Source organism: Glycine soja, chromosome 8 (assembly GCF_004193775.1).
Source record: "Glycine soja cultivar W05 chromosome 8, ASM419377v2, whole genome shotgun sequence".
NCBI lineage: Eukaryota > Viridiplantae > Streptophyta > Magnoliopsida > Fabales > Fabaceae > Glycine > Glycine soja.
The window spans coordinates 36,103,305-36,126,739 of record NC_041009.1 but is presented as its reverse complement, the minus strand read 5'-3'; the positions used below and the strand labels follow the sequence as shown (position 1 = coordinate 36,126,739).

At 32.6% G+C, this 23,435-nt stretch overlaps 3 protein-coding genes across 3 annotated transcripts; all 3 read left to right on the top strand.

Annotated features, from left to right (window-relative positions):
• The first annotated feature begins 4,651 nt into the window (after positions 1–4,651).
• LOC114424118 lies at positions 4,652–5,398 on the top strand. Its single transcript, XM_028390982.1, has one exon. It carries the CDS (start codon positions 4,652–4,654, stop codon positions 5,396–5,398), a length of 747 nt encoding a protein of 248 aa, XP_028246783.1.
• A 204-nt stretch (positions 5,399–5,602) lies between these two features.
• Positions 5,603–6,358, top strand: LOC114424117. The gene has a single exon (XM_028390980.1). It carries the CDS (start codon positions 5,603–5,605, stop codon positions 6,356–6,358), a length of 756 nt encoding a protein of 251 aa, XP_028246781.1.
• A 7,306-nt stretch (positions 6,359–13,664) lies between these two features.
• On the top strand, positions 13,665–23,163 carry LOC114423018 (phosphoenolpyruvate carboxykinase (ATP)-like). The gene is made up of 13 exons (XM_028389611.1): positions 13,665–13,779; positions 14,472–14,701; positions 16,397–16,578; positions 17,535–17,688; positions 18,198–18,282; positions 18,912–19,012; positions 19,482–19,780; positions 20,299–20,472; positions 20,569–20,634; positions 21,073–21,251; positions 21,510–21,679; positions 22,156–22,324; positions 22,427–23,163. Exons 2-13 carry the CDS (start codon positions 14,484–14,486, stop codon positions 22,568–22,570), a joined length of 1,941 nt encoding a protein of 646 aa, XP_028245412.1. The 5' UTR covers positions 13,665–13,779; positions 14,472–14,483; the 3' UTR covers positions 22,571–23,163.
• Positions 23,164–23,435: the final 272 nt, after the last annotated feature.

The following is a 23,435-nucleotide window of genomic DNA, read 5'->3' as shown; positions in this document are numbered from 1 at the left end:
CTGTTGTTTTCAATCGAAACACGCATGAGTTGTCGTTTCGTGTCGAGAGTTGATGCAATTTGTATTTTCCATATATTGGTGGTGTGATCACGTCACGCAACTTATGTATCGTAATTAATTAACAAACCAAACAGTTTTGCAAACGACCCATGTAGGCTACTTATGTACTTGACTATAACAAGAAAGGTCAGAGACTAATCTGACAGTGTGTTATTAGTATTGATCCAAGAAAATTTTAAATATGATAGAAATTAAATACGAGTTTTTTCATTAAATAAATTACTTTCACCTATGTAAACGTTTTGTCACATCCAAATTGAGGTATTTCCATGGCCAAAGAAGATTCAGTTGCTTGATTCTTGCATGCTCATGCATGATTAAAGCAAGAAGGGAGAGGAGAGAGAGAGATGAGAGAGAGAGAGACACTGGTGAGAGAAACAATGGGTGGGTGAGAGTGAGAACAAGAAGGGAGAGGAGAGATAGTGTGAGAAGGAGAGACTAGGGACTCACGTCGAAATATCGTCAGAGAAGGGAACGGTAAACAGCAAAGCTACGCGAGAACAAATTGGAGGGACCATCACAACATTTCTTCGTTCTACTTCACCCGTTTTCCCGAAGAAGCAACGGAGGCTGAACTATGGCAACATTTCAAAAAAGTGGGTGATGTAAGAGAGGTCTTCATTTCCAGAAAGAGGAATAGAAGTGGAAGGAGATACGGCTTTGCAAGATTTAAGGGAGTGGATGATGTGAAACAGCTAGAGAGGAGGTTGGATAATATTGTTTTGGGAGGTTTGAAATTGTACGTTAATATTCCAAAATACGAAAGAGACACACATGAAGGGAGACAACCAGAAACTAGAGCTCAGGCAACCACCAGACAATAGGTACAAGAAGGGAGAGGGGCGTATCGGGCACAGAAGTTTCCAGCGGCACTGGGATTCAAGCACAGAACTTTTGCGGATGTCGTTGCACGGAGAAATTCAAGAAGGGACCACCTGATTCAACCAATAAGCGCGGCATATGTAAACCAGAAGTCCAGATCAGAAGTGCACCTCAACATACCATTATCAGGGAAAAAATGGTTACAGGATGCATGGGTGGGAAGGTTACAAAACCTCACCATGTTTGATAGAATTGAGGAAGACATGCTATGGGATTTCGAACTAGACATAGTGCCGAAATACATTGGTGAGGACATGGTTCTGCTCCTCGGACTTACAGAAGAAAAAGCAAGACGATTGATGGAGGTGGAGGAAGAGGGAAGGGATGCTCTGTTTTACTTGCTAGAAAGGTGGAATCCGACGGTGAGAGTAAGGAACAGACTTACATGGGTGTAGGCGTGGGGAATACCATTTATGGCGTGGGACGCACAACACATGACGACAATAGTGGCTGGAATAGGAGATGCGGTGGATGTCGACGATGATGTAGAGGAGTTGTGGAAAATGGACCGGGCTAGGATCCTAATAAAAACACCATGGTCGGCGCTTATTCAACATACAGTCACAGTCCATATTCAAGGGGAAGAATTCATGGTGCACATAATCGAGGAAACAGGCGCTTACTCCAACACGTGTCGGTGTCGGAGGGGGATAGAGTACAGTTCATCGGAGGATATCTTGTCAGAAGAAAGTGAACTGGGCGCGCCATGGATGATGGGGGAGTCAGAGGAGATGGCGGTACAGATGGGGTCGTCGGAGGAGGAGATGGTGCGGGGAGTGCCATCGGAGAGGGCCATTGCGACACACAAGGCTCCGATGGAGAAGATGAGGGCCAGGGGAGACTTGCTGGAGATGGCGACAGCGGCACGAAAGGGGTCGCCGGAGACGAAGGCGACGCGGGGACGGGCGTTGGAGGTGGAGACAGAGGAGGAGGTTGAAATTGGCTCCGATGAGGCGAAAACCGAACCCGAACGATTATTATCCGGTGGGTGCGCCAAACATCTCGACCCAGTGGATATTACCCAGGATACCGAGAGGCCGACATGCATCCTGACCACAGGTGGCGTCAACCAAACAGCAGAGACAACTAGGGGCAACGCAGGTGGGGTAGTGACAAATTTGCCTGATTTGGGAGGAGAAAAAGAAAATGGGTCAACCACGGCATCGTTGGCAACATACATTCACAAAAATGGTAGGGCGCATGCAGAGGAGACCGTTGAAGTGTTGGAACCATTTTTAAAACAAAGTGAAGTGGCACGTGACAAAGAAGGAGCTGAAATATGTGGGCTGGGCTTTACTCCTCACACCCCCATTAACCCAAAAGTACAACCCCAACAAAGTTTTTTGAAAATACAAGCAGAAAAAACACCTATTATTAATGTGTACTCAAAGAAGAGATGGCGCAAAAAGCAAACAGAGGCAAAAAGCCCAGAGAGGTACCTGCTCAAACATGTGGACCAACAAGGAAGCCCACCTAACCAGGATAAGAAAAGGGGAGATAACTTATACGAAAAACAGAAACAAAAAGAGGATGTCTGCAATACATCAGTAGAGCTGAAATAACACAATAATATTGACAAGGAGGCAGAGAGACTATGGCAGCTGGCACAAGAAATGGGGATTGCATACCCGAAGGAACAAATAAGTCAAGTGAAGAGATTAGTACACATGGAAGAAAGAGACATCATGGAGACGCAGAAGATGGGAGGAAGGAGAATGGCCCAATGAATTTATTAACATATAATGCAACGGGGTTAGGGAGGGGAGTAAAGTGGCTGACTATTAGAAGGATGGTCAGAAATCAAAAGGTAGATGTGTTGTGCATACAAGAAACCAAAAAGGAGGTGATGGAGAGACATATGTGTCAAGCACTATGGGGTGACTCGGAAGTTAAGTGGGTAGCTCAGCCAGCAGTTAACACAGCTGGTGGAATTTTATGTGTATGGAGCGAAAAGACATTCAAATTAGAGAAGAAAGAAACCGGGAATGGCTTTATAATGTTGGTAGGAAAGTGGATTCCAGAGGATCAAATAGTGCATATTATAAACATTTATTCACCTTGTGATATCCAAAGTAAGCGAGTATTATGGGAGTCTGTCAAACAATTGAAAATTCAAAACCAAGGTGGATTATGGTGTGTATTGGGGGATTTCAATAGCATCATAATTTATTCCGAGAGATTTGGAGCATGTCATAGGGGTTCGGTGGATGCTGGATCTAGAGAATTCAATGAATGGATCAAAGAAATGGAGGTGGAGGAAGCACCATGGGTGGGAAGCAAATTCACATGGGTAAGACCAAACGGGACAGCGAGAAGCAAGCTAGATAGGGTCATGTTATCTCTAGAATGGATGACCAAATGGCCTGGTACAACACAATATACATTGGAGAGAAACTTCTCTGACCATTACCTGATATTGTTGCGCTCCAAAAATGTTAATTGAGGACCTAAGCCTTTCAGAATCATGGATTGCTGGTTATCCGACACTTCTTTCAAGAAAACAGTGGAGGAGTCATGGAAATCCAATCAACAAAGGGGGTGGGGAGGATATGTGTTGAAAGAAAAAATAAAGGCACTTAAGAACAGACTCAAGGTGTGGAATAGAGAACAATTTGAGGATACTTTTAAGAAATATACCAAGATTCAAGAAGAGTTGAATAAGATGGAAGCGGACACAGTTGATAGATAATTATCCCAGCAGGAGATGATGATTAAGAAGCAGCTTCAGGAGGATTTATGGATGGCGGCTCAATCACATGAGTCATTACTAAGGCAGAAGGCGAGATCCAGATGGATTAAAGAAGGTGACTGTAATTCTAGATACTTTCACCTGATGATCAATGCTACTAGAAGAAATAATTGCCTGAAAGGGTTGATGGTTGATGGGGCATGGACGGACGACCCAACGACAGTCAAAGAGGCAGTTAGGGTGTTCTTTGAGCAACACTTCAAAGAAAATGAGAAGGACAGACCAACATTAGATGGGGTTGCTTTCAAGACCATTGACAATCAGCAAAATGATACTCTAGTGAGGTGTTTTCAAGAAGAGGAGATAAGAAAGGCGGTGTGGGATTGTGGGAGTGAGAAGAGTCCGGGGCCAGATGGTCTAACTTTCAAATTCATAAAGCAATTCTGGAATATAATCAAGCCTGATGTCATGCGCTTCTTGGATGAATTCTATGTTAATGGAATCTTCCCAAAGGGCTCGAATGCATCCTTCCTAGCACTCGTTCCCAAAGTAGCGGATCCACAATTGCTGAATGAATACAAACCTATCTCATTGATTGGTTGCACATACAAGATAGTGGCGAAGATACTGGCGAACAGGTTGAAGAAGGTCATGCCTTTCATCATACATGAAAGGCAATCAGCATTCATAGAAGGTAGATACATGCTACATAGTGTGATGATTGCAAATGAGGTCGTTGACGAAGCCAAAAGGTGTCATAAATCATGCTTCGTGTTCAAAGTGGATTACGAGAAGGCATATGACTCTGTCTCCTGGGAATTCCTATTTTACATGTTAAAAAGAATGGGATTCTGTGACAAACGGATTCAGTGGGTGGAGGGGTGTATAACATCAGCATCAATTTCAGTTCTAGTGAATGGCAGTCCGTCAGCACAGTTCGTACCTTAGAAAGGGCTCAGACAAGGTGATCCATTATCACCTCTCCTTTTCAATATTGTGGCAGAGGCACTTAGTGGCATCATGTCACAAGCGTTAGAGAAGGGGTTGTATAAGGGGTTTTTATGTGGTAAAGATAAGGTGGAAATTAGCTTGCTACAATATGTCGATGACACAATCTTCTTCGGAGAGGCATCAATGGAAAATATCAGGGCTATCAAAGCAATGATGAGGATTTTTGAACTTGTATTGGGCCTCAAAATCAACTTCGCTAAAAGCGGGTTGGGAGCTTTTGGGGTGTCGGACGAGTGGAGAAATGTTGCAGCTGGTTACCTCAATTGTAGGTTGTTTTCGTTCCCTTTCACGTACCTTGGTGTTCCTATTGGAACAAATCCGAGATATTGCCACATGTGGGACCCTATAATAACTAAGTGTGAGCGAAAGTTAGCAAAATGGAAGCAAAGACACTTGTTATTTGGGGGGAGAGTGACTCTCATAAAGTCAGTGCTAACGTCCATTCCGATTTATTTTTTCTCTTTTTTCAAGGTCCCTAAAAAGGTGCAGGACAAGCTAGTGAGGATTCAGAGAAGATTTTTATGGGGTGGTGACCAAGATCAAGTCAAAATAACTTGGGTTAAGTGGGATACTGTATGCTTGCCTAAGGAAGTTGGGGGGCTCGGAATAAAAGACATTAACTTTTTTAACCTCTCGCTGCTGGGTAAGTGGAAATGGAGTTTATTTCATAGCCAGGGGGAGCTGTGGACTAGAGTATTGGAGTCAAAATATGAAGGTTGGAGGGGTTTAGATGAGGTAACTAGAGGGAAGGGTTAATTTGTATGGTGGAGGGATCTAAAGCTTTTGTTCAATCATCCACATACTAGGGAGATAATGAATTCTGTGATTTCATGGAAGGTGGGCTACGGGGACAAATTTAAATTTTGGGAGGATAGGTGGTTGGGGGGAGAGGACACGCTTCTCACAAAATACCCTAGGTTGTACAGTATTTCTAATCAACAACATCAATGTATACAACACATGGGGGCCTTCAAAGAAGCTGGGTGGGAATGGGATTTTAGGTGGAGAAGACCATTGTTTGATAATGAAATAGAGATGGCGGTCTCATTTTTGTCAGATGTTACACAAAGTACAATACAGGCTCACAAAGGAGATCAATGGGAGTGGAAGGCAGACCCGAGTGGGCAATATACGGTGAAATCTGCTTATTTAGTGCTGTGGGAGGAATTATCGGAACAACAGCAAGATGGAGCATTTGAGGAGCTGTGGAAACTCAAGCTGCCATCAAAATTTGTTATATTTGCATGGCGGTTAATTAGGGACCGATTACCAACCAGGGTAAACTTGAACAGGAGACAGATTCAGGTTGGAGAGTTAACATGCCCTTTTTGCGGAGGTGAGGAGGAAAGTGCAGGCCACCTTTTCCTTCAGTGTGGTAAGATAATTTCAGTATGGTGGGAGTCATTGTCTTGGGTGGGTTTGTCGGGTGTCTTCCCAAACCACCCAAGGCAACACTTTATCCAACACATACATGGAATGGTAGAGGGAGTGAGGTCTAGCAAATGGAAGAGGTGGTGGTTGGCATTGACATGGAGCATTTGGCAGCAAAGAAATAATATTATATTCTCAAATGGGTCATTTGATGCTAACAGAATCTTAGACAATGCAGTCTTCTTATTATGGACGTGGCTCACAAATTTGGAGAAGGATTTCAACATGCATTTTAACTACTGGTCCTCAAACATCAGAGCAGCATTTCTCAATAGAGGAGGATAAACTATTAGAGCAAATTATGTAAAATGATATTTTACCAAATTTTGGTCCCAACCTTTATGTATTGGGACTAATCTGGAATGTAGTTTGTAATTCTAGTACCACTGATACTCAATTAATAGAATATTATTTTTGTAGAAAAAAAAATTATTAAAGCAACAATTTTGAAAGATTCAAAGTTTGTTCGAGGAATATAAAAAGATTCCCCAAATAATAATTAGTTGTTTGATTCTTGCCTACTCATCCATGTTTCTTATTCACGTTTGTGACCACACAGTGATTTTTGACTTAACATGTTTATTTGAGTTAGGGATAAAAATGCAGTGAATTTATTTAACCAAATTTTCAATTTAGGTTTCAAAACCAGTTTTAGTTAGTTTATTTTTATTCCTAAGTTCATTAATTCATTATTGATGACTTTCAATAATTTTTATTAACTTAATTTTACTTTAATAGTAAGATTTAATAAAAAAAATATTGCCCGTGTTTTCAGTAAAGCTCCTACTTTTATGAAGTTTCTTTAACTAAACCTAAAATTACTAGAAGTTTTATTAGGGGTTCTTAATCCATATATAACACATAATTTTTTAAACTTTAATAGTGATTGTCCACAGGCCAAAAAAATTGTGTATGGCAAAGTTTTAGGCTTTTTGCTTCAAATAATCAAGGACTTGTACCCAAACAAAAACTTATCAAAGCACATCATATAAACACATTTTTCTAGCTAATCCAGCTAAAAACATATATAATACTTCAAAAGAATTAAAAAAATCATACTTCAAAATTCAAGCAATAAACTTTCAATAAAAAATATCACTTTAAGGTCAAATTCTTCAAAAAGAGATCACCAATCATCACATCAACACAATAACATAAAACAACCCACAACGCAAGTATTCAAAACTAGTGTCATAGAGTTCCCCTTACCCAAAGCGTATACGTTGACTACTTTTCCAAAGCTCCTTCAAGAATGTGACCAAATCTCCAAAGCCACGAACAAAAACCTCCATTTCTTAAAAAAAAAAAATTGTAATGTACGGCTAATTTTTGTAATAATACCTTATAAGTTATATTTGTAAGATAGTTATTATAAAAATAAAAAAATTTACCATACAATACAGTTTTTAAATTACACAACTTTTTTAACAGGTTGAGTGTGTTTAGTAACATATTTTAATTAATTTTTAGTTTTTTTATTAGTTAAAAAGTTTATTTGACTATTTGATAAATGATTTTTTTAATATTTTTTGAAATACTACTTTAGGTAGCATTTTTTAAAACATTAGCTTCTAATATTTTCTTTTTTTATCCTTCAAACATTTATTAGATTTTATTTTTAATATTTTCTATTTAAAGTAAAATTTTATTATTTTTACTTTATTTTTTTTAGGTATGAGACAAAGTTTTTCTCATTTTTACCTTTTTGTTATATATATATATATATATATATATATATATATATATATATATATATATATATATATATAGGTACAATGAAGAAATAAAAGATAAGGTTTATCTAGCCTTAGCTAGATCATAAAGAAACAAATCTAAGACAGGAAAAGGGGGGGCGGGGATCACAAATTCCTCAAGAAACAACGATTAAAAATAATTACAAATCTTTGTTAGAGAAGTGCACATAAAATGAGTATTTTTCTCCTGACACAATTTATTTTATATTTAAGGGTCAACCAAGATTCAAACCCTGAATTACTTATTAAGGAACACTAGTCACTGTCACTTGAATCAACCTCAGTAACACTCTTATGTGAATATGATAAAAGGAGACTTCCCAAGGGTGAAGAAGGAGACCTCTGATTTCCTGAATAATATCCCTCTACATGTGCAAATCCACTGCATTGCTATTGAGGTTACTGACAACATGGTACAAATCAAGGCAATCCACCTCACAACGGATCTAGTAATAACCTTGGTTCCAAGCATGCTGGAGACCATCCTAATTTAGGGCTAGAAATTCGGCATACAAAGCGTCCCAGGACCATAGAATTTTGCGAACCAAACAACCAATTCCCTTGTAATCCACGAATCACACCACCACCCCCATAGCATTATGCGATAACCACAAACCATCGACATTTAACTTTACAAAAGGGTGGCTCGAAGGCTTCAATGTTTCAACCATAGGAGCAGACAACATGGAACAATACAAATTCAATTCCGTATTTCTTCGACGAATCATATTGCATGTATTATGTATCTGTACGCATCCAAAGGTAAACTAACTAAAGCTTGAGTTTAGGCCTACTAACATGTACTATATCAATTTTTTAAAGTAAAAAGGTCACACATATTGACTAAAGGCTTCACATATCACTCTATTCTTTAAAATAATAAAAAAAATTCTCTCAATTTTTGCTTTAGGCATCACTTTCTGTTGGGTCAACCCTGAATGTACAAAAGGAATAGTGTGAAACAGAGGACCTATTCCCATCAAAACCAAGTCGGAGCTCATTAACTGCTTTAACAATACTTATGAGAAAGAACTTACATCCACGGCATATCAGAATTTATTATGAAGGAAGTCACATATCAGTTTACTCAATAAACAGACATTTGCTACACAGGAATCTTGCATACCTAAGCCACCAGCATGGTTAGGCTTGATTATATCTTTCCAACTAACTCAAATCATAGATGTGCTCAATTGGTTAATAGTATTGCACACACCTTGAGGAATCCAGAACGGTTGCATAGTATATGTAGGAATGTAAGCAAGGACGAATTTAGCAAGGCAAAGACATTCTGCTCTATAAAGTAATTTATTCTTCCAAGATGCAAGTTGCCCTTGAATTATCTTGACCACATGCTAGAAGTCAACTTTCTTCCCTCTTCCCGTTAGAGGCCTATATCCAAGATACTTGCAAATATCAGTGGTATGCCTAACACCAAGAATTTCCATCAGGGTGGTTCTTCTCTTATCATTGATCCCCTAAGAGTAAGTGAAACCTTTTTATTATATAGGATATTGATAGTCATATATAATAAGTTTATGTACTACAAAAAGCTAACTGTTTAAAATTAATCTATTACAAAATATTATTTTATCAGAAAAATAAAATTAAAATTTGTATAAAAATATATTTATTTATGTAATTTATATTTTTTAACTATTTCATCACATAATTTTATCAAAAAATTATCATTTTCAATTTTCAATTATCTTTTAGCTATCAATTAGTTTTTCAGTTAGTTTTGTTAAACATAACATATATTTATCAAAATTTTGGATTGATAGCACTGTACACATACATGGAAAATAACCTCTTATTTTTATTTGGGACTCTAATTATGGAAACAATGGCATTTAAATGTTATTTATATTTTTTAAATTTTTAACTAATTGTGTCCTTTTATAGTCTTTATCTTAAATCATAAGGGTGTGGGTTCAAGGGTGTATATTTTTCTCCTTTTCAATTAAATGCTTAAGTATAATTTATTTTCTTAATACTTTTCTTTCAAAATATTTATTAATATTTTTATTTAAAAGTTCTAAATGATTGCATATTTGCAATCAAATGACTTTACTAGTTTTTCTAAATTGCTTTGAGAATTAAAATTGTGATTTAAATATGATTTTTTTGCAAATTTGAACTTTTATTTTTGGTTCCCAAATTTAAATTTTCTTTTCTAGTCCCTCAATTTTTAAAAATATTCTTATTAGTCCCTTTTTATAAAAAAAAATCACAATCGCCCCAAAATAATCTTAGATTTTTTTATGGAGAGGGGTTAAAAAATAATATTTTCTAAAAAAAATAAATTTAAATTTGGGAACAAAAATAAAACTAATCCAAATTTTTTAAAGAAAAATTAATCTATATTTGAGACACCAAAAATATATTAAGCCTTGAACCATTTATTAACCTTTGTCAATGACCGATCTTACAAACACTAAGCAATTGATAACTTAGAATTTGAGACACATCAAACAATTTTTTTTCCTAATTCATATAACTATTCTTCCCATATTCTTCTTACTTTTCCTGTCTCATCTTTGTTCTTTTTATCATTATATATTTGTGTAGCTCCAACGGCTGGTCTTAAGTGCATGGGTTCAGACATGATACTGTGTAAATGTTAGAAAAACTAATTGAATGAGGGTTACACCAAGAGTCTACCATTTTTTTCTTGCAAAGCAATAGTTTTTAAAAAATGATGATCAACATAAATACCATTTTTTTTATTATAAATTCATAAATTTTCTTGGTTACATGAGAAACTAATTATTGACAATTGCAATGTTGAGTCTTTAAAATAACTTTTAATTTATCTTTTATGTAAATATACTTTTTATTATATATTTTTGGATAACTTTTTTTTAGATCACAAGCATGTATTTTTTATTAGAGATAAATTTATTTTAGTGGAATAGGATTGTTAAAGATGATAAATTTTCTCTTCTAAATATTTAACACATTTAAATATTAAATATTTGAGTTCAAACTCAAGATAATTGATTAAAATGAAACAACTAGATATACTTTATATATAAAATGAAATAACTATATATATATATATATATATATATATATATATTAGATTAACTTTATTTTTTTTTTATAAATAATCCATCCAATCACCCCAGTCCCATTTGGATTCGTTCTTGCACCAGCGGATACACCTGGGAGGGTGTGAGGACAATTGCTCCTACAAGAATTATTTTTTTATTTGTATGTGTAATAAAAAAAATTTGCCCCACTAAAAAATAGGTATTGTTTCATTAGATAATTTTTTTAAATGAATGTATAAAATATAAAAAATAAAATAGAGAGAATAAATTGATACTAAATTTATTACTTTATTTTTTAGTTTTCAGATTTAATTACCATTTTTGTTATCTAATTTATTTTTTAGGTTGAATTTGATCCTTTAATTTGTCTATTTGGTTCAATTTGATTCTATGATTTTAGATGACACTAATAAATTATTATATATTTGATTTTCGATAAATTTATAAAAAAAAAATTTAATAAAATTGTTTTTGCGTTGAGTCACAAATAAAACAAAAAAAAATATTTAGGTCATTGTTATATTATATTATTTTAATCATTTTTATATATTTGTTTTTTTAATTTTTGTCCCTGTAATATATAAATTATTTGTTATTAGTCCTTATCAAATATTTTTCAAAAGAACTAATATAAAATGAACAAAATTTTATAAGGGCTAAAATGAAAAAATAGATATATCTAAAATGAAAAAATAGATATATATTAGAAGGACTAAAATAAAATAAATAGAACTAAAAATAAAATTTTAATTTTATTATGGATTTAATAGGTAAAAATTTATTAGAGATCCCAAATAAGATTAACTAATTTATTAGAAACTAAAAATATATTTAAACTTTTTTAATCAAATTAAAATTATTTTTTCCCCACTGATAAAAATTTCTGCATCCGACATTACGTGCCTATGACGCAGGTGTCTATCAATAGAGGATAAATTTTACAATAATAATCTTGGCTATTTTAGCAAATAATCAATAAAAGTCTCTTTTACCGTGAAAAAATACCAAAAATAAGGACTATAAAAAAGTATCTTAGATAAGGAAAAATATTACTCCTAATTTTTTTTATTGTGTCAATTAGGTATGTCAATAAAAATCGAATCCGTGGATGCTTGTTTGGCTCCATCCAAATTTTGACAAGGAAAATTGGCTTTGTCGAGGATAGATTCGAATATGTTAGTCCCGGTTCTTGTACTAGTCCCGCTATGTATATTTGTAATTATTAATAATAAAATTATACATTTATATAATTTTATTATTATATATAATTATGTAATTATTTTCATATTTTTTATAATTAATAAAAATATAGAATAATTATAAATAATATTTTACTTATAATACTAATTAAACAACAAAGTTAAAAATTATACATTAAAATAAAAATATAATTTAATTCTTAAATATTCTTATAGTAATGATTCTTTATTAATTTTTATAAATATTGATTGAATTAGAATGTAATTAATAATTTAAATTATGATTTATTTAAAATATATGAATAAATAAATTTTAAAAAATATGAGATGGATTTTTCATGAATTTCACCTAACGCCATAAAATTCGATAGGGATGAAGTTGATTTTACTTTTTTGCCCCTGCCTTTATAAACCTGACCCCGACCCCTTTTCCATGCTAGTGTCAATTGTAAAATATACTCTACTTCCAAAAACTTCTTCACTCTCTTAAAAATATATGAAAATATTTTCTGAAATAAGAAAATTTGACCACAAAAAAATCTCTTCAGTTACATAAAAATATTAACTTGTTATATATTTTATTTATATAAATATAATTATTTATTTTATGCATTTCACAGACTAAAATATTAGTTGTAAAACGTATATAATTTAACTAATTAAAAAAACTTCAATCTTTTTAAAATATGAAAAAGATTTTCTAAAAAAATTCAACAACAAAATATCATCTATTTTTTTATCCGTAAGAATTAAATACAATATTAAGAAATTTATAATACTCACTTATATCATATTTAATCAATTGAACTAGATATGAATTATATTTTTATTTTCTGTTTGAGCTTTAATCCTTTGTTCCCATTAAAAAAAAAAAAGAGCTATATTTGCCTCCTTTTACTCATTCAGCAAACTTAGCCTAGTTTTACTCCTTTTAACTCTAGAATTAAAATGGCACCCATGAATAACCGAACTTAAATCTAGAGTTGATTTATTCTAGCGAGCACATAAGTGTTGTGAACGTGAATTATAGTGTTTTCATATATTTTATCTACACATTTTTTGCGCATCTATTCATATACATACATGGAATTAAAATTGTATATGAATAGATGCAAAAAAATGTGTAAAAAAAAATATAGAAAAATAATACAATCACGTTCAGAGCACTCTGTGCTCGCTAGAATAAATCAATTCTAGATTTAAGTTCGGTTATTCATGCGTGCCATTTTAATTCTAGAGTTAAATGGAGTAAAATTAGGCTAAGTTTGCTGAATGAGTAAAAGGAGGTGAATATAGCTCTTTTGAACAACTGAATTTTGTCTGCGTGTAAGTGCAACAATATTAAATTTCACTTTGATTATATTTTTCCAATAATGACCTTTTTTCTTACGTGGCAGCACATGTGTGCAACGTCAGTTTTTTAGGGTGGAGATGAAGACCATGGGATTGTTAATTAATGATGATGACTTTGTATTAATGTCTGTGATTTGGAATTCTTCTATCTTTGGGAGCTTGATCAAACCATGGTTATCTCAACTACTACTCGATCATGGTTAAGGTGGGGACACCGTACCCTTTAAAAGGCACACTTTGGAGCAACATTTTTCCCACCATATCGTTCTTCTCCGCCGGTTTGCACTTTCATTGTATTGCAACCATTCTTTGCGCATCAAGCTCAAAATTCCGGTTCTTATATAGTATGTCCATTTCCAATACATTTTTTTTGTGTGCATGTGTATTTTATATATATTAATCATGGTGGTCGTGGCCTATTGGCTTAATCTTGAACCATGCAATGGATCTCTAGTTTAGCTTTTGAAATCTTCAATTAAGATATGAGGTTGGGTTCTCAGTTTGAGCATATCATTTTATTTTAAAATAGGTCGACTTGTTGGGATGAAATTAGGTATGTTTAAGTTATCGTTAATTATGTGATCACATGCATGTCTAGATCAATCCAACGGACGAACCCAAAAAACATCATAAATCCTTTTGGGAATGTCATTTCTAGCTAGGACCCCTGATGACAGCTCAAATATATATTTAATTGGGTGTCAGATAAAAAGATATTTCTTTATTACAGAGCGCGCACACACAAATCAATTCTATTATCAAGAATAATTTTTAATATTTTTTATTAATAAATATTAATTGTTAGTTTTCATCAAAAGAAAAATTCAAACTCACATCCTATCCCTCTTCCTTTCATCTTTTACCACCAAACCAATCTACATCTCCAACTTTTAACTTTATTGACATATATATATATATATATATATATATATATATATATATATATATATATATATATATATATATATATATATGTATGTTAATCGTATTTTTTTATAATTAAAAAAAAGTTACTGGTTAATTGTTTAACTATTAGATATAGAAGAAGATGCCGACAAGTGAATACGATGGAAACGGTAACGGGCTGACAAGGATTGAAGTTGGTGACGATGAAGAAGGTCATCCAACGGTGAAGGCTCAAACCATTGATGAGCTTCACTCTTTGCAGAAGAAGAAGTCTGCACCTTCCACTCCCAAGGGCACTTTTCCTGCGTCTAACAGCGTCTTTACCGAAGAACGCAACAAACAGCAGCTAGAGTCCATCAGGTAATGTTTTCTATCATTAATTTCATTACAACACCAAACAAACTTTTCTCTCTATAATGATCCTCCGCCACTAGCTGCAATATATTGTGTGGTGCTAACTAGAAGAGATCTATGTGTGTAATAATCCTATGTGACTCATGCATTATATTAGGTGGTGTTAATTAGAAGAGTTTTTTTTATATATATATAATAATCCTTTTTGACTTATACATTATATTCAAGATCGATTTAATGATAAAACAATTAAAACTTACGCTTTAGACTCACTAGAAAAAATATATTTATTATTAGTATTTATAAAGTAAAAAAGATTTCATACATTGATAAAAAAAATAAAAAAACTCATTCTTCTAATAAAAAAAGGTTTAACATATCTAAAGTATTTTTTTTAAAAAAAATTGTTTTTAGGCTATGTTTATCTATGGGTCGAGACTGATTATATTAGGCGGTGCTAACTAGCTATACTATATTTACGTGACCAAAAGATTTTAAGTAGTTCTTTTAACTATTAAATAGTATAAATCGTGGTTACATGCATTGCCTACAATGAACGGGAATAGGATTAAGATTTTTTTCATTCATGAGATACAATGATTATTTAAGGTCATTCCTTTATCGCCTAAAAAATGGAAACGTAATAGATAAACATAGTAATTTCCTCTCCTTTCTTTCTACCATGTATTAAGAATCCGGTGATATATTATATTTGTCGTAATTTTCGAATAAAACAATGAGAGGATCCGGTGACATATTAATTTTATCATAATTTTCGAATAAAACAGTGAGTTTCCATTTTTATATGACATCTTTATATCTCATGTCGACACAATCAGGTTCTAGCATTTTATTTTTGAAAAGAAGGGTTATACATTGACAGTTAATTTATTCTCTTTAAAAATAATTCAAAAAGTAATATATGATTAGATGAATGTATAAAATTGTTTTATACCATTATAGCCATTAAACTCTTTATTTTTCGCTCATAACATTTTTTTAAAAAAGCATATGCTGATAATATTAATATACCAAGTTTTCAGGGGGAAATTATGGGAAGAAAACAAAACGTTGAACCAGGGTGGCTCCATTTTTTTTATGAAAGCGTTTTAAAATATACATATACATATATACATACATATATATATATATATATACATATATATATATATATATATATATATATGTGTGTATTACTCTATAAACTTTTAAATTTTTAATATGTTATTTTTTAATTCATCTCTTAAAATAACTTGATAAGCAAAACAATATTTTATTAATTGTAGACGCATCTCTTAAAATTTAATGATTTTTTTTTAATTTCTAACTTTTTATTCTTTTAACATTTGACTTCTTCAAATTTAATTTTATATACGGCTCTCTCAATTAAAAAACAATGGTTAGCTCTATCACTGCTTGAAATTTCTAACAAAACCATTCACATTATATAATTGATTTTGTTTTGCCTTTCTGGTATCTACTTTTTACTATATTTTCCAGAAAAACCATACCAAAATTTAAAACAGAAATAACCTAAACTAAATAGATTATAAATGCTGAATGATTAATCACAAACGAGTAATATATATGCACTGAGCACTGATAGTCACTTAATTTTAATCACAATTTAAGTTAAAAACAACATAATTTTAATTAATCAGAATATTATATTAATTTGTTGAAATTAACGTGTACATGCAGTGCATCTTTGGCATCACTAACAAGAGAAAGTGGACCAAAGGTAGTGAAAGGGGATCCAGCTGCTAGGAAGTTCGAAGGGTCAAGGGTTGAACACGTGCCACACCAAATTCTCACACCCACCATTGCTGTCAGTGACAGTGCCTTGAAGTTCACACATGTTCTCTATAACCTCTCCCCCGCAGGTTTTCTTTTTATTCTTTTATTATATATTATATATTTCCATAGATTATAATGCACCTCTCGTGTAGACGTGCACGTTTTTTTCTTTATAGTTTGGCTCCTTTCGATAACACTTATTCATTATTATAAGTGTTTATAATAAGTTGTTATTTTTATATTCGAAAGTGAATTAGGGTTAAATTAAGTTTATAGATATATTATAAGTTGTTTTATAGGTTCTACAAATACTTATATAGATATTTATGTTTTGAGATAAAGTCAAATATGTTATTTATAAATTATTTTCTCTAAACGGAGTCGTAAGGAATTTACTTTTAGAGAAAAACGGTTTTTATTTTGATTTTTTATTATTTTAATTAAGTTATCTTTGTTTTAAGTATTATACTTTTATTTTAAAAATGTACAAAAATAATGGAAAATAAAAAATATTTTCACTATTTTGATATGAAATTTTAAAAAATAAGAAACAAAATATAAATAAATGGACATTTGATAACTAAAGGAAAAAAGAAAAAAAAAAAACGACCCTTAAAGCTTCTCATAAGACAAGTTTCCTTCAGACACATCATTACCACGTGTTAATGTGTTATATGAATCTTAATAACTTCATTATATTGATGATACAGTCATACAGATTGGCATTACATCATTTTGTACTTCTGATGTACGAAACTGAGTTCAGCATCACATTCTCAAGTCTTATATTTCAAAAGAACTAGTCAAGGTCCTCAGGAATGGCAATGGCACGTTAATGATGATACTAATTAAAAATAACGAGTTGAATAATCTAAATTAATTTCACTCAGTATAAGTTTATGGCCAACAAAACATACAAGAATATAATATATATGAAACATGAATTCTACTTAGCATTGGATATGTGAGAAAATTTTATGTATAATAATACTAACATAATGAGATTAATTAATAGTGTTGATATTTTTTTTGTATTTGCTAGAGCTTTATGAACAAGCTATCAAGTATGAGAAAGGATCGTTCATCACTTCCACTGGGGCATTGGCTACGCTTTCTGGCGCCAAGACAGGTCGGTGTCCCAGAGACAAGCGTGTGGTGAAGGATGATGTTACTAAGAATGAACTTTGGTGGGGAAAGTAAGTATTTTCCATCATATGACTTAAGTGATCATTAAATTTTGATAGTTGATATTTCATTATATAATTTAAATTCTAATATAAAACATCTTCATAATATATATATATATATATATATATATATATATATATATATATATATATATATATATATATATATATATATATATAATTAATGCATCACATTATGTGTGTTATTGAGTCTTGTACGCTTGTTAATTATGGTGTTAAGAGAAATTTGACTTATTAAATATTATTTTTACAAAAATGGTGTGGACACCTAATATATTATTAGACACTTAGTGGAAAAAAAAGTATAACAGATTATATAATTCGATTGAAAGAGAAAAAAAGAGATAACTTGGAGGTGTTGATGTGATATTTGTAATTATAAAGTAATCAAATGCCATTGCTCATATTTTTAACTAGTTAAAATTTAATTTATCTTTGTATTTCTTTTACCTTTGTCTCTTGTTACCAATTTATGCTCATAATATTGTACTTTGAAGGGGTTCTCCTAACATCGAGATGGACGAGCACAGTTTCATGGTGAATAGAGAAAGAGCTGTTGATTATTTGAACTCTTTGGACAAGGTCATTTCTCTTCTCTTTACATGTACAATTTATAATGTATAAAAAAGAAAATCAACTATGAGTGCAAACGATGGCTTTGGTCGTTGGTCGTTGGTCGTTTGCTCTGATTTTGTGGATTTATCTCATCTTTTATAAGGTGGTGACTAGGAATGGAACATGTTGTCATTTGCTAAAATGGGCAAGTTAGATTTTTTAAAATCAATTATGACTTTGAAACATCTCTAATTTTATACTTACTTTTTTTAATCATATTTACTTAATACTTTTTTTTACCTTTTTTTTTTATCAACTATGACCTTCGAAAATCAATCATATTTTTAGTAGGTTGAGTGTATCCCAACACCAATTAACCATGGTTTACATGTCATTTACTTGTGTCCCCTACCAATTCATAATAGATAATATTTCACAAAATGAAAATATTTTTTTTACAATCATCTTTGGAATACTATCTGTGGAATTTCTAGTGATGCATTAGAGTTTCTGACCAGTTTATTTCTGTCTTTTGGTATAGTTGATTTATATCCCATTTCGTATGTATTATACATTCAATTTAAAAATATATTATTTAAGTATGGATGGCAATCGGTAGTATTCTAAAAATATATGTATATTTTTTATTTTTCCAGGTCTTTGTGAATGACCAATTCTTGAACTGGGACCCAGAGAACAAAATCAAAGTTAGGATTGTCTCTGCCAGAGCTTACCATTCCTTGTTTATGCACAACATGTAAGTATAAGCAAAAGAATAATTTACCATCATACGGACCTTTTTACTTTATATTTTAGTTTTCCAAACCACAAGCCAATATTAAATAAAGATAAAAAAGAATGTATCGGCTAGAATTATATTTTTCTTGTTTTAATATTATAAAATAAGTTATATAAAGATGTAAGTATATATAAAAATACAAATGAATAACATTTTAAGAATCTTATAATGGTCCTAATTTTTTTAAAGGAAATAATGGTCCTAATTTAATCATCCGAATATCTATTGAACATGCTCATCCCTTCTTAGTTGATGAAATAGATCCCTAGAAAAAAGAATAGTAATGGAGTGAATGTCAATCGTGTAGTTTAATCCGGTGTACAACTATGAGGTCTAGCTCAATTAGTTCAGCAGTATGTATGATTTGTTATAAAATTCTTAATACTTGAGTTTGATTCTTATAGATAAGTGGATACGCGACATGCAGGTGCATCCGACCCACTCCTGAAGAGCTTGAGAATTTTGGCACACCTGACTTCACTATTTACAATGCTGGACAATTTCCTTGTAATCGTTACACTCACTACATGACATCTTCCACTAGCATTGATCTTAGTCTTGCAAGGAAAGAAATGGTGATCCTTGGGACACAGTATGCAGGGGAAATGAAGAAGGGTCTCTTTAGTCTCATGCATTATCTCATGCCCAAGAGGCAAATCCTCTCCCTACACTCTGGCTGCAACATGGGCAAAGGCGGAGATGTTGCTCTCTTTTTTGGACTCTCAGGTATGAGTTTAATGGATTATTAATTTATATTACAGAAATGTTACTAGCATATTCTTTATGGTTAAATAAAATTGGTGAGTCTTGTTAAAAGTGAGTTTAGATTTTAACAAGACTCCTAAGCAATTTGCCCAATAATAATAATAATAATGTTTAATTTTAATATAGTGTTAGTATGAATATTTCTATTAAGTCGATCAACTGGATTGCCATATAAATTTAAATTATTTTTATGATAATTACATGAATTATTATAAAAAAATTCAACAATATTCAATTGTATGAGAGTTGATTACAGTGTAAAGATAATGATTATATTTCATTTAAGTTCATAATAATAAAGAGTTTAATTGATATATATTATTAGTATTTTCAACCAATTAAAAATTATCTTAAATATGATTTTTAAAATATTTATCATAAAAGTCATTAATTTGTGTGTGTGTGTGTGTTGGAGTGTTGCATTTGTTAGCATACTTCTTTCTCTTAGGAGGATATGTTACTTGCCTTATTCATATAAGGTACTGGAAAGACCACTCTATCCACGGATCATAATAGGTATTTAATTGGAGATGATGAGCACTGTTGGAGTGAGAGTGGTGTCTCAAACATTGAAGGGGGTTGCTATGCCAAATGCATTGATCTCTCTAGGGAGAATGAACCTGACATCTGGAATGCCATCAAATTTGGGACAGGTATTATTACCATATTAAACTTAGCGTACTCCAACATCTCTTCATCTTTGACTTCACTCATTTTGATGACACATTTTCTATTCACTTGGTTGTCAGTCTTGGAGAATGTTGTTTTTGATGAGCATTTTCGAGAAGTTGATTACACTGACAAATCAGTTACAGGTAAGTAATGACTTGGTTTATATATAAGGACTCAGTTGTGACTTGATCATACCAAATTAGTGGTTGACTTTGATGTATGCTTGCAAGATGTGTCCATGAGTCATGACACTAATCCATTATGTGAGGTCAACTCCTACAAATAAACGAGGCTGATTATTATTATTAAACTACTAAAATGTGGGGATTAGGATGGAATTTAACAAGTCAAACATTTTGAATATTATTTACACTATAAACAATAAGGTGGATTAAATTACATGAATATGTGGTGCATAATAACATCTTATAGACCTTATACTAATTAGAATTTTTTTTATAACCATGATATTGGTACGAAGATATGTCTGCCAAAAGCAATAATAAATCAGTACTAATCAAAAATTGATTACAATAGACCTAATTGATAAAATATAATAATGTTTTTTTTCCATGTTGCAGAAAATACTCGTGCAGCTTATCCAATTGAGTACATTCCAAATGTGAAGTTACCATGTGTTGGTCCTCACCCAAAGAATGTGATCCTTTTGGCATGTGATGCATTTGGTGTGCTTCCACCTGTGAGTAGGCTAAACCTGTCGCAGACCATGTACCATTTCATCAGTGGATACACAGCTTTGGTAATGTTCGAGTAAACTTATAAGTTATAACATTCTATCTTGGCCAAGGTTTTAAATATCGGTCTGCGACCGTGATTTGGGCTACAACATCAAGATTTTGTAACTGTTCACAACTATAACGTGACTGCAATTGGGACCGTATCGTTCACATTTATCCGCAATTTGCCGTGATATCGTGAACCGATATTTAAAACCTTTATCTTGGCTAATATTGCTTCCTATGTATATCTCTCATGAGTTACTTTATGATGATTAAAGGTGGCTGGCACAGAAGAGGGTATAGAGGAGCCAAAGGCAACATTTTCAGCTTGTTTTGGTGCAGCATTTATAATGCTACACCCTACAAAGTATGCAGCTATGCTTGCTGAAAAGATGCAGAACCATGGTGCTAATGGATGGCTTGTTAACACAGGATGGTCTGGTGGAAGGTAAGCTTTTTGTAGTAATAATAATAATAATTAAAAAAAAGAGTGCTAACAATGTGCTGTTACGATCTTTTTAAAACATTTTCGCATTTTTTTTTTCAAACACTTTTTTCTATTGATTGAAATTCAGATAGGATCCACTATTTAAGAATGAACCCACCAAATGGAGAATGAGAACCACGTTTTTAGCCGGTCCTAGATGAATTTCAACCAATAGAAGAGAAGGTGTTAGATAAAGAATATTGAAAAAGGAATTATTAATACAATAATTCATACAATAGTTTATATAACAATATATTTTTCTGTTTTTTTTTCTCTCACATTACTCATCTTTCTCTTTTCTCTCTCTCGTTGTAAAAATTGTCATATAATTTGTTGTACAAATAACATTTCTCTATAGAAAAGTGTAACAAAAATATAATTTTTTTTCTCTTCAAAAATCTAAAACCAACTTTTTTCTTTCTTGTGCAAAACTGCAGCTATGGTTGTGGAAATCGTATTAAACTATCTTATACGAGAAAAATTATTGATGCTATTCACTCTGGAAGCCTATTGGATGCGGAGTACAAGAAGACCGAGATTTTTGGACTTGAGATCCCCAATAAAGTGGAGGGAGTCCCCTCAGAAATTCTTGAACCTGAGAACACAGTTAGTGGTCCTACAACTCTCATTTTCAATCATCACAACTATCTTTCTTTTTCACTTTCAAAAGTCTTTTTAACACAAATTCGAAATTTTGTTTGATTTCAGTGGTCAGACAAACAAGCCTACAAGGACACACTGTTGAAGCTGGCTGGATTGTTCAACAAAAATTTTGAAACATTCACCATTGGAGAGAACAACCAAGTGACAGAGGAGATTCTTGCTGCTGGACCAATCATTGGTGATGCTTAATTAGGAGAACCGCCCCTTTACTCTCTTGTTAATTTTCTAAATTTTGTAACCTGTATCAAGCGATCCGCTCCTAGTCAGGATCACATCACTTTGGTTACTTGGATTTGAAGAAAGACGATATTTGAGTAGAGGATTGATTGCCATCATGCCTTGAAACAAAGAAGAAAGTTTTAGAAGTCTTTTTTTTTTTTTTGCAGCTTGCTAATCAAGAGTCTTGTTCTGTTTGTTTCCTTTTGTTGTTTTGAAGAGAAGTTATATCAAGGCATGCTATAAAAATACCTGAGGTTGTTTGAAAGATGATTCTATGTTTGAAAGTGCTACAACATTTTAGAAGCTAAAAGCTCTAATGGTTGATCCTTGCATGTGTATTGCGATAAATTAGGGGTTAGGAGTTAGGCAGATGAAGGTTCAAAGTATAAAGTTTCGGTTTATGGCTTATAGAGTTATGGGGTTTAAGGATTTTATGGGTTTGAAGAATATATTCAAGCAAAATTGTAGAATTAGAGGCCCTAGAAACATTTACTACCCAAGAATGAGATTCTTTGATGATAATTGCAAAATCTCCTTTTTGTTCCTGCATTTTTTGCTACAAATTTTCGACCTCTTCCACCCTGATCTCCTCTACCACCTCGGCCTCAATGGTTCTCGAGTCTTTGTCTTTGACACAAGATCCTCCTCACTGGTGGGTTCAATTCTCTCATATGCAAAACACTTAAGGGCTTTTACTGAATCACTATCTTGTTATGACTTTGTTACCTAACTGCAAAGTCGGTACTGTCTGCATGGGTTGTTTGTCCTCTTTTTCGAACTCAAGAACGATGCCCTTTTTCTTTATCATAAATTGTAGCATTTGTTTGATCTCTTT

Coding starts and splice junctions, on each gene's coding strand:
- LOC114423018 (XM_028389611.1), top strand. CDS start 14,484: ATGCCGACAAGTGAATACGATGGAAACGGTAACGGGCTGACAAGGATT. Junction 19,781..20,298: donor TCTCTTTTTTGGACTCTCAG/GTATGAGTTTAA, acceptor TATTCATATAAG/GTACTGGAAAGACCACTCTA. Junction 22,325..22,426: donor TTCTTGAACCTGAGAACACA/GTTAGTGGTCCT, acceptor GTTTGATTTCAG/TGGTCAGACAAACAAGCCTA.
- LOC114424118 (XM_028390982.1), top strand. CDS start 4,652: ATGTCACAAGCGTTAGAGAAGGGGTTGTATAAGGGGTTTTTATGTGGT.
- LOC114424117 (XM_028390980.1), top strand. CDS start 5,603: ATGGGGGCCTTCAAAGAAGCTGGGTGGGAATGGGATTTTAGGTGGAGA.